Below are 13934 nucleotides of genomic sequence, written 5' to 3' on the forward strand. Positions count from 1 at the left end.
GGAAAAAATGGCGCCAGTGTGCTGAGGAGATAGGCTCCGCCCCTTTTTCGGCGGCCTTTCTCCCGCTTTTTTGTGGAAAACTGGCAGGGGTTAAATACATCCATATAGCCCAGGAGCTATATGTGATGTATTTTTAGCCATTTAAGGTATTTTCATTGCGTCCCAGGGCGTCCCCCCCCAGCGCCCTGTACCCTCAGTGACCGGAGTGTGAAGTGTGCTGAGAGCAATGGCGCACAGCTGCGGTGCTGTGCGCTACCTTATTGAAGACAGGACGTCTTCTGCCGCCGATTTTCCGGACCTCTTCACTCTTCTGGCTCTGTAAGGGGGCCGGCGGCGCGGCTCCGGGACTCATCCATGGCTGGGCCTGTGATCGTCCCTCTGGAGCTAATGTCCAGTAGCCTAAGAAGCCCAATCCACTCTGCACGCAGGTGAGTTCGCTTCTTCTCCCCTTAGTCCCTCGATGCAGTGAGCCTGTTGCCAGCAGGTCTCACTGAAAATAAAAAAACCTATTTAAACTTTTACTCTAAGCAGCTCAGGAGAGCCACCTAGATTGCACCCTTCTCGTTCGGGCACAAAATCTTAACTGAGGCTTGGAGGAGGGTCATAGGGGGAGGAGCCAGTGCACACCAGCTAGTCCTAAAGCTTTTACTTTGTGCCCAGTCTCCTGCGGAGCCGCTATCCCCATGGTCCTTTCGGAGTCCCCAGCATCCACTAGGACGTTAGAGAAAAAGTTAAAAACTCATGTCGACCTAGTACATGTCGACATAACGCATGTCGACATAATGGCATTGTCGACTTTCAGTGGTCGAACTAATGAGTGTCGACCTAACGGCCGTAACCCCTCAGCTGCCGCATCAGCCCCCCACGGCACCTGACATGGAGCCACCTGCGTGCGCAGTGACTGACAGCCTGCACTGCTGTCACACAGAGCGGGGGTGACTGCGGGATGTAGCCGGCACTCGCCTGTCCTCTCTCTGTTCCCACACTCACACACACGCGGACTGCCGCAGCAGCAGCGCATCCACCATGCAGAGACCTGGAGCATTCGGAGACCTCCCCATAGTCTAGGCCCGGGGCATAGTAGCGCGCACACAGGGTGCAAGGCATCGCACACTTTTTATGTTATCAGCAAAGTCGGTATTGTCGTTGTTCGAAAAATAATAAAGATTGACGTTGCGAACAGGAAAAAAATGCCGGCTCGTTGCTAAGATTACGGTCAGCTGACCTGGTGTCTCACGTGATCGGTCGCTGTTGTGTGCGATGTGTGACTGTGACACAAAGGTGTAATCCACCAGATGCTGCCGGCAGCCAGAGGGAAGCAGGAAGTGTCTGTGCAGCGCTCTGCTACTGCTGGAGCTGGGATGTGGCTATAATCCGGGACACTGATAATGTGAGTATACCGGGTGCCGGTGCGAGAGCGGGGGGTGAGGAGGAGTAGGGTGACAGTGTGTGAGAGCAGGGGGTGAGGATTAGTAGGGTGACAGTGTGTGAGAGCAGGGGGTGAGGATTAGTAGGGTGACAGTGTGTGAGAGCAGGGGGTGAGGATTGGTAGGGTGACAGTGTGTGAGAGCAGGGGGTGAGGATTAGTAGGGTCACAGTGTGTGAGAGCAGGGGGTGAGGAGTAGTAGGGTGACAATGAGTAAGAGCAGGGGGTGAGGATTAGTAGGGTCACAGTGTGTGAGAGCAGGGGGTGAGGATTAGTAGGATGACGGTGGGAGAGAAGAGGGTGAGGATTAGTAGGGTGACAGTGTGAGAACAGGGGGGAAGATTAATAGGGTGACGTGTGTGTGAGAGCAAGGGGTGAGGATCAGTATGGTGACGTGGTGAGTGCGGAGGGTGAGGATTAGTAGGGTGACAGTGTGAGTGCAGAGCGTGAGGATTAGTAGGGTGTCAGTATGAGTGTAAAGGGTGAGGATTAGTAGGGTGTCAGTGTGAGTGTAAAGGGTGAGGATTAGTAGGGTGACAGTGTGAGTGTAAAGGGTGAGGATTAGTAGGGTGACAGTGTGAGTGTAAAGGGTGAGGATTAGTAGGGTGACAGTGTGAGTGTAAAGGGTGAGGATTAGTAGGGTGACAGTGTGTAAGAGCAGGGGGCGAGGATTAGTATGGTGGTGGTGTGAGTAGGAGGGTGTCAATGTGAGTACAGGGGACAGGTGAGGTTTGGTATTATGATAATGTGGTGAAAGGGGAGATGATGTCACTGTTTATTGTACATAGATAAAATAATGGGGTCTATTTACTAAGCCTTGGATGGAGATAAAGTTCCAGCCAATCTGCTCCTAACTGCTATGCCACAGACTGTGTTTGAAAAATGACAGGAGCCGAATGTCTGGGACTCTCCATCCAAGGCTTAGTAAATAGACCACAATGTCTGATAAATGTTGTTGCAGCCTCTCCTGTGTGAAGAACCAGTGTAAGCAGAGCCGGCCCTAACCAATATGATGCCCTAGGCAAGATTTCGGCTGGTGCCCCCTAGCACTGCCGCTAGTTCCTCCTCTGACCCTGCACCCCTTTCCCAGCACCATCACCCCTCACCCATAGCAGTCCTCATTTTGGTACTCCTATCCCCTATATTTTAAATAGGAACAGGGCGCACATTCAGCGCACAGCCCAAAAAGGGGTGTGTTCTTACTGGGAAGGGGCATGGTTATGCAACAGTACCCCCAATTCAAATTACACCACACAGTAGTGCAACTTTATTCACATTTTATCGTGCGACAGTGTTCCTAATTCACGTTACATCACACAGCAGTACCACTTTATGGGGGTAATTCCAAGTTGATCGCAGCAGGAAATTTTTTAGCAGTTGGTCAAAACCATGTGCACTGCAGGGGAGACAGATATAACATGTGCAGAGAGAGTTAGATTTGGGTGTGGTGAGTACAATCTGCAATCTAATTTGCAGTGTAAAAATAAAGCAGACAGTATTTACCCTGCACAGAAACAATATAACCCACCCAAATCTAACTCTCTCTGCACATGTTATATCTGCCCCCCCTGCAGTGCACATGGTTTTGCCCAGCTGCTAAAAAAAATTCCTGCTGCGATCAACTTGGAATTACCCCCTATATACGTTACTCCTCACACTACATCACACTGAATTGCTTTTATTCACATAACACCACACCACACTGTGGCATGTATCTGCATACAACATGCTACATTACAGTGATTTCAAGGAATACACTGTAATGTAGCTTTTCATATGCAGATTCAGCCACTGTCACACACATAATATAGGCATGCTGCATATCATTTTAATCAACAGAAGCTGCTGGTGCCCCATGGTATACCAAATGCCCTAGGCATTTGCCTAGTTTGCCTATGCCTATGGCTGGCTCTGAGTGTAAGTATGATGCTACATAAAAGTATTACCATTACGGGTACTCATTGCATCACTTTTTTTTCTTTATTGTGAAATATTTGAATCATTCTCAGCAATAATTATTGCACTTTGCTATTATTTAACAAGACTAAAGGGTAATGTTTTTAGTGTTTGTGTGTATATCATATGTATGCTTTTGTTTCTATGGTACTGCAAATTGTCTAGTCTGCGTTTATGGTAATCCGATAATACTGGTTTCCAGGTTCATGTTATTTAGTTACATACAGTCCGCACTCACATTATGCAACTCTCATCAGAAATTGTGTCTGAGATTTACTACTTATTTGTATAAATAAATGCAGTGAATTCATCTATTTCTCTTACGTCCTAGAGGATACTGGATTCCATTTAGTATCATGGGCACTGACACTGAGCTCCTGAGGGAACTATTTGCAAGCCCTCCCCCACGGTGAGCATACATTCCCGCATGAGTACTGAGCCGGCGTCCCGGTTAGCGGGGTGCTAGCCATTATGGCGGCACGATTGTATGGAGACGCACGGCTTCTAAACTAGCGGAATGCGTCTCCAGACACAGTACACAACTGTGTCTCAGTACACTGTACACAGTACTCAAACTGTCAAACACAGCCTTAAAACGGTTCTGCTCCATTTTAAGCACACAAATTACCACAGCCAGTGTAAAAAAAAGTGGGAAGACTGCATGCCATTGAAGGGGCGGGGCTTCACTTTGAGAGTTTTCAGCAGCTCACCAGCGCCATATTCCCTCTGCAGTGGACACAGATGCTGACAAGGACGCGCAGCTCCTCCGGTGTGACTCCAAATGACCTCAGCGGTACCAGGGGGTCATAGCAGGGGGGGTGCGCCTATTAGTGTACTAAGTCCCCTATCAGGGTACTTAGTCTGTGACCCAGCTAAGCTTGGCATTAGCAGCAAGGGTGCGGTGGCGGCTGGCTTTAAACAACTCTGTGTCTCCCTGAAGGGCTCTTTGTGGGTTACTTGTGCTTAACCTTTTCCTGTGTGTCTGTGTGTGCTGTCACATTTTACATTATGTCAGGCAAAGAGTGTGTTTATTGTACAGCGGAGTGTTCCTCTTCACCAGGGGGCTCACTACTGGGTACTCGGGGTTCACAGACTAGCGGGGCTGAACCGGAGTGGGTTAATTCTCTTAAAGGAATGATCTCCACTCTTTCTACAAAATTGTCCCTCAATGAGAAAGAGACGCAATACTTAAAACAGACTGTGGATGAGTTTATGAACAGAGACTCAGTCCCCAAAACAGCGTCTCAATCCCCTCCCATTTGTCCGCAAAAGCGATCTCTGGCCCATATCCTGCAATCTGACTCTGACGCTGATTCGTCAGACTTGGAGGAGGGTGAGGTGGACTTGGAGGGGGGGATGCGGCTCTGTCACAGGAATAGAAGCTCTTACAGAGGATATCAGAGATGTTCTGCATATTCCTAATAAGGTGTCAGAGGAGTGTGAGGAATCTTATTTTAATGTAAAAAAGAAGTCCTCAGTTACTTTTCCTGTGTCAAAGGAATTGAATACCCTGTTTGAAGAACCGTTGGTTAATCCTGATTAGAAATTTCAGATTCCTAAAAGGTTACTGTCATCTTTTCCCTTTCCTCTGGAGGATAGGAAAAAATGGGAAAATACACCGATAGTGGACGCATCAGTCTCTAGGCTGTCACGAAAAATTGTATTGCCTGTTCCTGGTGCAACCTCCCTAAAAGACACGGCTGAACGTAAAATTGAGGGGTATGGGTCGTTGGGTCGACAGTCATTAGGTCGACATGCACTAGGTCGACAGGTGAAAAGGTCGACATGAGTTTTTGGACTGTTTTTGGTGTCGTTTTCTTCGTAAAGTGACGGGGAAACCCAATTAGTGCTCCGTGTCCCCTCGCATGGCTCGCTTTGCTCGCCATGCTTCGGGCAAGGTTCTTCGCTCGGCACAGGTTACCGTTCCAATCGTAGTCCACGTGGATCGTCAAGTATGGAAAAATAATAAAAAAAAAAGTGAAAAACTCATGTCGACCTTTTGACCATGTCGACCTTCAGTGTCGACCTAATGACTCTCGACCTAACAACCGTATCCCAAAATTAAGACCACTCAAATCATTGTACACAGCTGCTGGGGTGGCCCAAAGACCCACTATTGCATGCGCGTGGATCACAAAAGCCATTGCAAAATGGTCAGGTAACCTAATTGAGGGGTTAGATTCCTTGTCTAGGGGGGATGTTGTTTTACTCCTGCAGCATATAGAGGACTCTGCAAACTTTATGGTGGAAGCCATAAAACAGATAGGCTTGCTTAACGCACGCACCACCGCTATGGCAGTGTTGGCACGCGGGGGCTAGTGGCTACGCCAGTAGACTGCTGACGCGGACTCCAGGAAAGGCGTGGAAGGCCTACCATTCACAGGAGAGGTGAACTAGACAAATCTCCACAGCTACTGCGGGTAAGTCTACGTATCTTCCTTCCGCAGCCCCCCCATCCAAGAAGACTTACTCATCGGACTGCCAAGTTCAAGGGCAAATCCAGAGGTGCATCTACATCCTCCAGCGGCGCAAGAGGTAAACCACGCAAACCAGCAACTGCAGGTTCTCAGGAACAGAACTCAGGCTCTGCTTCCTCAAAGCCTTCAGCATGACGGTGGACCGCAATGCCTGGAAGGCTGTCAGGTGGGATCCCGCCTTCAATTTTTCAGTCAGATCTGGACACGTTCGTGCCAGGATCCCTGGGTCATAGATCTTATTTCCCAGGGCTACAGACTGGAGTTCCAAAAGCTCCCACCTCACAGATTCTTCAAATCAGGAGGCAAGTATAACTTTACAGCATGCCATCCAAAAACTGATACAGACTCAGGTCATTGTTCCAGTTCCACCTCATCTGCTCAACAAGGGGTACTACTCCAACTTGTTTGTAGTACCGAAACCGGACGGTTCGATAAGACCGATTCTGAGCCTGGAGTCGTTGAACCCGTACTGACGAGTGTTCAAATTCAAGATGGAGTCTCTGAGAGCGGTAATCTCAGGTCTGGAGGAGGGGGAATTCCTAGTGTCTCTGGATATCAAGGATGCATATCTTCACATTCTGATCTGGCCTCCTCATCAGGCTTATCTACGGTTTGCATTGCAGGACTGTCACTAGCAGTTCCAGGCCCTGCCATTTGGTCTCTCCATGGCACCGAGTGTGTTCACCAATTTAATGGCAGAGGTGATGTTTCTGCTCCGCAAAAGGAGTGAACATAATTCCGTACCTGGACGATCTACTGATAAAAGCACCGTCCAGGGAAAGGTTGCTGGACAGCATTGGTCTCTCAACCAAACTCCTCCAGGATCACGGGTGGATTCTGAACCTTCCAAAGTCTCACCTAGAGCGAACAAGGAGGCTCCCATTCCTGGGAATGATACTGGACACGGAGTCGCAGAAAGTGTTCCTTCCGTTGGAGAAAGCATTTGTAATCCAGTCGATGGTTCGGGATGTCCTGAAGCCAACCCGGGTGTCTGTGCATCTATGCATTCACCTTCTGAGGAAAATGGTGGTCTCTTACGAGGCTCTTCAATACGGAAGGTTTCATGCACGACCCTTCCAGCGCAATCTGATGGACAAATGGTCCGGATCGCATCTACATATGCATCCGAGGATCCGTCTGTCACCAAAAGCTAGGATCTCTCTTCTGTGGTGGCTACAGACTTCTCACCTCGTCCAGGGTCGGAGGTTCGGAATTCAGAATTGGATTCTGCTAACCACAGACACAAGCCTCAGAGGTTGGGGAGCAGTTACTCGGGGGGTGCAGTTTCAAGGAAGATGGTCAAGTCAGGAAGTTGCCCTTCCAATCAACATTCTGGAACGCCCTTCTGCAGGCCTCCCATCTTCTTCAAGATCCGGCCATTCAGGTCCAGTCGGACAATGTGACGGCAGTGATGTACATAAACCGACAGGGTGGAATGAAAAGCAGAGCAGCAATGTCAGAGGTGTCAAGAATTCTCCACTGGGCAGAAAGAAACGCTGTGGCGTTGTCAGCAGTCTTCATTCTGGGAGTAGACAACTGGGAAGCAGACTTCCTCAGCAGACACTACCTGCATCCGGGGGAGTGGGGCCTTCATCCGTAAGTATTCAGGTGCTTGACAAGTCTATGGGGATATCCACAGATTGACATGATGGCCTCTCATATCAACAAAAACCTCAAGCGGTATTGTTTCAGGTCGAGAGACCCAAAGGCGGTGGACGCCTTGACTCCATGGGTCTATCAGATGGTGTGTTTCCTCCACTTCCTCTGATCCCAAGAATTCTAAAGAGAATAAAAAGGGAAAGGGTTCAAGCAATATTTATTGCTCCGGACTGGCCAAGAAGAGCCTGGTATGCGGACCTTCTGAAGATGCTCCTCGAAGATCCGTGGCCTCTACCTCTTCGCGAGGATCTTTTACAACAGGGCCCGTTCGTCTTTCAGGACTTACCGCAGCTACGTTTGACATCATGGAAGTTGAACGGCTGATTCTAGCCAGGAGAGGGATCCCTCACATGGTTATCCCGACTATGATCCAAGCCAGGAAGGGGGTAACATCTAAGCATTACCATCGTATTTGGAAGAAATACGTCTCTTGGTGTGAGAGCAGAAATTATTCTGCGGTGGAATTTCATCTGGGACGTTTCCTGCTTTTTCTGCAGGCAGGCGTGGATGTGGGCCTGCGTCTGGGCTCCATAAAGGTCCAGATTTTGGCCTTGTCCATTTTCTTTCAAAAACAATTGACTTCTCTCCCTGAGGTCCAGACGTTCTTGAAAGGTGTTCTGCACATCCAACCTCCCTTTGTGCCTCCCACGGCACCTTGGAATCTCAATGTGGTGCTGCAGTTCCTCCAGTCGGACTGGTTTGAACGGTTACAGGAGGTGGACGTAAAATATCTTACGTGGAAGACAGTCGCACTGTTGGCCTTGGCTTCAGCAAGACGTGTGTCGGAGCTGGGGGCTCTGTCTCACAAAAGTCCCTATTTAATTTTCCATGAGGACAGAGCTGAACTCAGAACTCGTCAGCAATTTCTTCCTAAAGTTGTGTCCGCATTTCATATCAACCAACCTATTGAGGTTCCGGTTGTCATCGACACCTCTGCTACTTCAAAGTCTTTGGATGTTGTGAGGGCTTTGAAGGTGTATGTAAAGCGAACAGCTTGTCACAGAAAATCTGACTCGCTGTTTGTTCTTTATGATCCTAATAAAATTGGGTGTCCTGCTTCAAAGCAGTCTATTGCACGATGGATCAGGCTTACTATTTAGCATGCTTTTTCCACGGCAGGTTTGCTGTGTCCAAAATCTGTACAGGCCCACTCTACTAGTTCGGTGGGTTCTTCCTGGGCGGCTGCCCCGGGGTGTCTCGGCTTTACAGCTCTGCCGAGCGGCTACTTGGTCAGGTTCGAACACGTTTGCTAAGTTCTACAAGTTCGATACTTTGGCTTCTGAGGACCTTCAGTTTGGTCAATCAGTTCTGCGGGAACCTCAGCACTCTCCAACCCGGCTTGGGAGCTTTGGTACATCCCCTTGGTACTAAATGGACCCCAGTATCCTCTAGGATGTAAGAGAAAGTAGGATTTTAATTACCTACCGGTAAATCCTTTTCTCGTAGTCCGTAGAGGATACTGTTACTTGGTTAAGTGATGTTGGTTCAGCCGTTGCTGTTCCTGTTTCAACTAAGGTTAGCTTGGCTTTCTTCTTGTTGTGTGTGCTGGTTCGGAATCTCTCGCCACTATCCTTATCTATCCTTCTCTCAAAGTATGTCTGTCTCCTCGGGCACAGTTTCCTAGACCGACTCTGGTAGGAGGGGCCTAGAGGGAGGAGCCAGCCCACACTATCAAATTCTTAAAGTGCCCATGGCTCCTAGTGGACCCGTCTGTACCTCATGGTACTAAATGGACCCCAGTATCCTCTATGGACTACGTGAAAAGGATTTACTGGTAGGTAATTAAAATCCTATTTTTAATTAGTGTTGTCTATAGAGCCAATTACTGAAAGCTTCCAGACAGTAGGTCTTTGTATGTGATGCGGCTGGACAAATGCCCAGTAACAACCTCCTCCTCCTCAGTGGTTTCTCTTTGTGAATAAAACAACTAAGCAGACATATTGATCTCCTTTGGTGTTGCTTTCTCCATTTATGTCTGGACGTCCCCCTTATTTGTGTGACAGACTTTGGTATTATAATGTGCACTTCTACGGATGAACTAATATTTGTGAGGCTGCAGCGTACCAATTCACCAGGATCTGTGACATCACTGCAACAAGAGGTCTTGATGATGTCACTCCATATAGGTTTTTTTTTTTTTTTTTTTACAGTGACCACTGGTTGATTTGTTTGGAACCTCTGGTTGCATTGTCCTTTATCAGGATGGGTTGGGGGCCTCAGTGTAGTGTGACACTTCTGGCCGTAGAGGGCGTTCCAGTGTAGGATGTGATACTGTCTCTTTTAATTAGAATGTGTTCACTGAAGGCTCTTCTGAAATCTGGAAGCATTATTAAATGCACAAATATTGGAAAGCTGCTCAATCAGATGTAATATCAGTCAGGTGCTAAAAGGGAGGGGTAATTCTGTGTAAGAAAAAACAATTTGTGTTCCCTAATGCACACTGAGTGAGTAATAATACTACATAATAAATCAGATAATACGGAGATCTTAGTTGCGTATATCTGCAGATATAGGGTTAAGCCCCCAGGCCGATCGACAAGGCTTCTCCGTCACTGGGGGTCCCTAATACTAGATATGGGACCCCCAGTGACGGAGAAGCCTTGTCGATCGGCCTGGGGGCTTAACCCTATATCTGCAGATATACGCAACTAAGATCTCCGTATTATCTGATTTATTATGTAGTATTATTACTCACTCAGTGTGCATTAGGGAACACAAATTGTTTTTTCTTACACAGCATTATTAAATGGCAAGATGCAGAGAGCAATGAAGAGCTTTAATCCATAGCAACCAAGAAAACTTTGTCTGCATTTAGCATATCCTGTGAGGGAACCGTGTTGGTGCTCTTTGGCTGTTATTATGTAAGCACTTCTGGTTCTGGGTGAAAGTTATTAATAAAGCTGTGCAAATATTGTAGCATTATATTCATGGATTTAGCAAAATAATATTTCTGAGCCATAGCTCTGGACTACTAATATGAATATTTTGAAATATGAGCAAGATACACTGCCTTAGTAATAACACCACCTGTAAGTCCACACCATAAGACACATTAGGGGATTTTCAATTGTTTGGAAAGTCAGTTGGGTGTCTGTTTTTTCCTGTCTATTAGATTGTTTTTTTCTTTCTTTCTATCTAATAGACAGGAAAAAACAATCTAATAGACAGGAAAAAACAGACACCAAACCGACTTTTCAAACATTTGAATTCCCCCCCCCTTAAAGTCCTCTCTCGCATCTTTAGGAGACTTGCCTGACCTGCTGTCATTTGCCCTCTACCTCTTTATGAAGAACCCAATCCACTCTGTGCACAAGTGTTCCCAGGTTATATGAGACTGTTCATATAAATCGCACTCAATAGTGTAACTTAAATGATAGGGTGGTTCAATGAGTAAGGTAACCAGACCTCTCAGGTGTGTAATATTCTCTATGTCAGTCTCACCAGGCCAGAGCAGGTAGACCACTGCTTCCCCTCATGGCCATTAGACTGCGCCATAGTCAGTCATACTGTCCCAACATCAGCTATAAGATGGCGGGGCTTGCGGAAACATGGTCACACATTGTGGTGTGAAGTGTGAGCAGATTTCTGCATCTAAAGTTCGCTTCAGCAGCTGAAATTCATCATCAGCTTGTGGAGGTGTACGGTGATAATGTCATGTCATGGAAACAGGTTTGGGTTTGGTGCACTCCCTTTGACAGCAGGACAGACGCTCAAAATGAGCAGCGATACGGCCAGCCATGCATGTCCACCACAGATGACAATTTGTGCCGTATTGAAGGTCTGATTCAGGAGGACAGACACATTAAAGAAGCACCTAGGTGGAAGTAAGCCATCATGTCCTGGCTTCGGGCGCTTGACACTGATTTCTTCAATGCTGGGACAGATGCCTTGGTGTACCATTGGAACAAATGCTTAGACAAGTAAATGGACTATGGGGGTAATTCCAAGTTGATCGCAGCAGGAAATTTTTTAGCAGTTGGTCAAAACCATGTGCACTGCAGGGGGGGCAGATATAACATTTGCAGAGAGAGTTAGATTTGGGTGGGTTACTTTGTTTCTGTGCAGGGTAAATACTGGCTGCTTTATTTTTACACTGCAATTTAGATTGCAGATTGAACACACCACACCCAAATCTCTCTCTCTCAGCACATGTTATATCTGCCTCCCCTGCAGTGCACATGGGTTTGCCCAACTGCTAACGAAGTTTCTGCTGCGATCAACTCAGAATTACCCCCAATGTGGGAAAAATAATCTGCACCAAGGCTATACTATTGCTTATACGTATATGTACGTGTTGAATAAGTTTATGCAGTGAGAGGTCTTGCTATCTTGATAATTGAACCACCCTCGTATAATAATAAGAAGCTGTGAAACACATGAGTTTTTTTATTAAAATGTATTACTGAGCAGCATAATTGGTAAGTAAAATAAAACTAGAATAAAAAAGATGTTGGATAGATTTTAGTGTTTCAGCGTGTCTTTTCCTATTAGTAAATATGGTTCATTCTAGTAACTACTCTGGTGCTACTAGCACACTCTGGTCTGTATCTCAGTGTGGAGATACAGAGCAGAGTTTGCTAGAAGCACCGGAGTAGAGAGAGACACCCCAGACAGGAAAGAGGAACTGCACAGGTTGTGACAAGTGGAGTGTGCTGTAATAAACGCTGATAAATATATTTAATTACTCTAGTCTCTATATTTATTCTTGCACTTTAACAGTTATTGTCTACTATTTGATCATATCATATCATGTATATACATTAGTCCAGTGATGGTCAACAGGCGGCCCCTCCAAGTCCTGTGGGTCTCGGCTTCTTCCCATTTTGTTGTCCTATTTGTTTATTATAGCTTTTAACCATTGTTTAAATGGCCTGTTGATACGCTATTACAGAGAGGTGTCTCTTGTATTGATTACATATTTGAATTTTACTACTGAGACTGAAGGTAATGTGTGGCCCTTTTGAGGATTATAGGGTCACCTATGTGGCCCCCAAAGTGTATCAGGCTGCCAATCACTGCATCAGGCCCCAGAGCCAATATATTATGGGCACTGTAACTACTGGGCTTTAATCTGTATTCTTTTACTTGTAGGAAGTATGGATACCACCAGGCTGAAAAATGATTCGTACAATGACTACAGCTCCACAGAGGGTAGTCCCAGTGAGGAGAGCTCCCCGGGAATCCCCAGCAGCAACTCCAGATGTGGACAGTATGAAAGGCTTGGAGAACACAGTAGCAGCAGTACGACGTGAGTGCACTGTATGAGGAAAGTTATCAGCCTGTTTGTCAGTGCAGTATTGTATAGTAGATGGTCACCCGTATGTTGTAACTAGCAGAGCGGAGACATTATCACTATAAGTGTATGTGTGGGAAATTCAGTCACAGTGGACGTTTTGTGTTTTTTATTTTTTTTATATATATATATTTTAAACTACTTCCTCTGTGTTTTGATGACCTATAATATCAGTGTTCATGATTACACGCTGTACTGCGTCTTCTCCCTTGAAATGTCAGCAGTCTGTCCTGCGTGATGTGCTCTGGCCAATCAGATGGTGCCAAGACGCCGGTGGTTGGGGCGCTGTACCTACCGGTGTGTCACGTGACCTACTCCCCTGAACATCGCATCAGTGCTTTGAGCATGGCCACATTGCAATTCTATTATTTAGAGGAGAGGGCATTGCCATTACTGCAGGAGTAAAAATTGGGGACATTAGTAATAGGAGTAGAAATCGCCATTAGTATGAGAAAAGACATACAGGCAAGAGACAAGGAGGATCAGAGGAGGAAAGTGTGCGGTCTACCCTCTCAGCATGGGCCCCAAGGTAAATGGGCCGGGTGGATTCTGATGGGCAGAAAAGGGGCACTTGGATTGGTCTGATGGCATAAAAGGGGCATGTTTGGAGGTAAGGAATCACGTGAGAAGTAAATAATGATGATTTTTTTAATTGATGGGTACCTTGGTCCCACATAATAATTTTCTAAACCCTTCAAATGGAAGAAACTGAGAATGCGTTGTGGCCATCTCAAAGCTGCCTCTTATGTTGTGCACGCTTAGTGCCAAAGCTGGCATCCCTAGATGAAAGCTGTACAGGTAACCTGGTGGGAGCTCTACATGGCTGCACAGCATAGTCGTATCTATAATGGGTGCAAAGTGCGTGGTCTTGGGGGGCTTACACCGCACACCCTGCACCCATATAATTATACTTACTCTCCAGAGTTCAGTGGCAGCCAGTGCTGCAGACATAAATCACTGGGAAAATCAATATTGATATCCCCAGGAACAAGTGCGGGCTCTATGGTCCCAGAGTCCTGCTCATACACATAGACTCTGGCATAAAGCTTGAGTCTACTTGCTGCAAGCGAAGAGATGCCCCACATAGAGCGTGTACATGGGCCCTTTCCTCTCTTAAGATGCC

General features: G+C 46.8%; 1 protein-coding gene across 2 annotated transcripts in view; it reads left to right on the forward strand.

Annotated features, from left to right (window-relative positions):
• The first annotated feature begins 852 nt into the window (after positions 1-852).
• LOC134933262 (proton-coupled amino acid transporter 1-like) overlaps positions 853-13934 on the forward strand; it is a 155015-nt gene continuing 141933 nt past the window's right edge. The window contains exons 1-2 of one of the 2 annotated variants that reach the window (XM_063928330.1): positions 853-1390; positions 12610-12766. In XM_063928330.1, the coding sequence (XP_063784400.1) occupies positions 12615-12766 (152 nt within the window). In that variant the 5' untranslated portion in view covers positions 853-1390; positions 12610-12614. The remainder of the gene's footprint in view (positions 1391-12609; positions 12767-13934) is intronic. The other variant, XM_063928329.1, reaches the window with a different exon arrangement.

This window comes from Pseudophryne corroboree, chromosome 6 (assembly GCF_028390025.1).
Source record: "Pseudophryne corroboree isolate aPseCor3 chromosome 6, aPseCor3.hap2, whole genome shotgun sequence".
In the NCBI taxonomy this organism is placed as follows: domain Eukaryota; kingdom Metazoa; phylum Chordata; class Amphibia; order Anura; family Myobatrachidae; genus Pseudophryne; species Pseudophryne corroboree.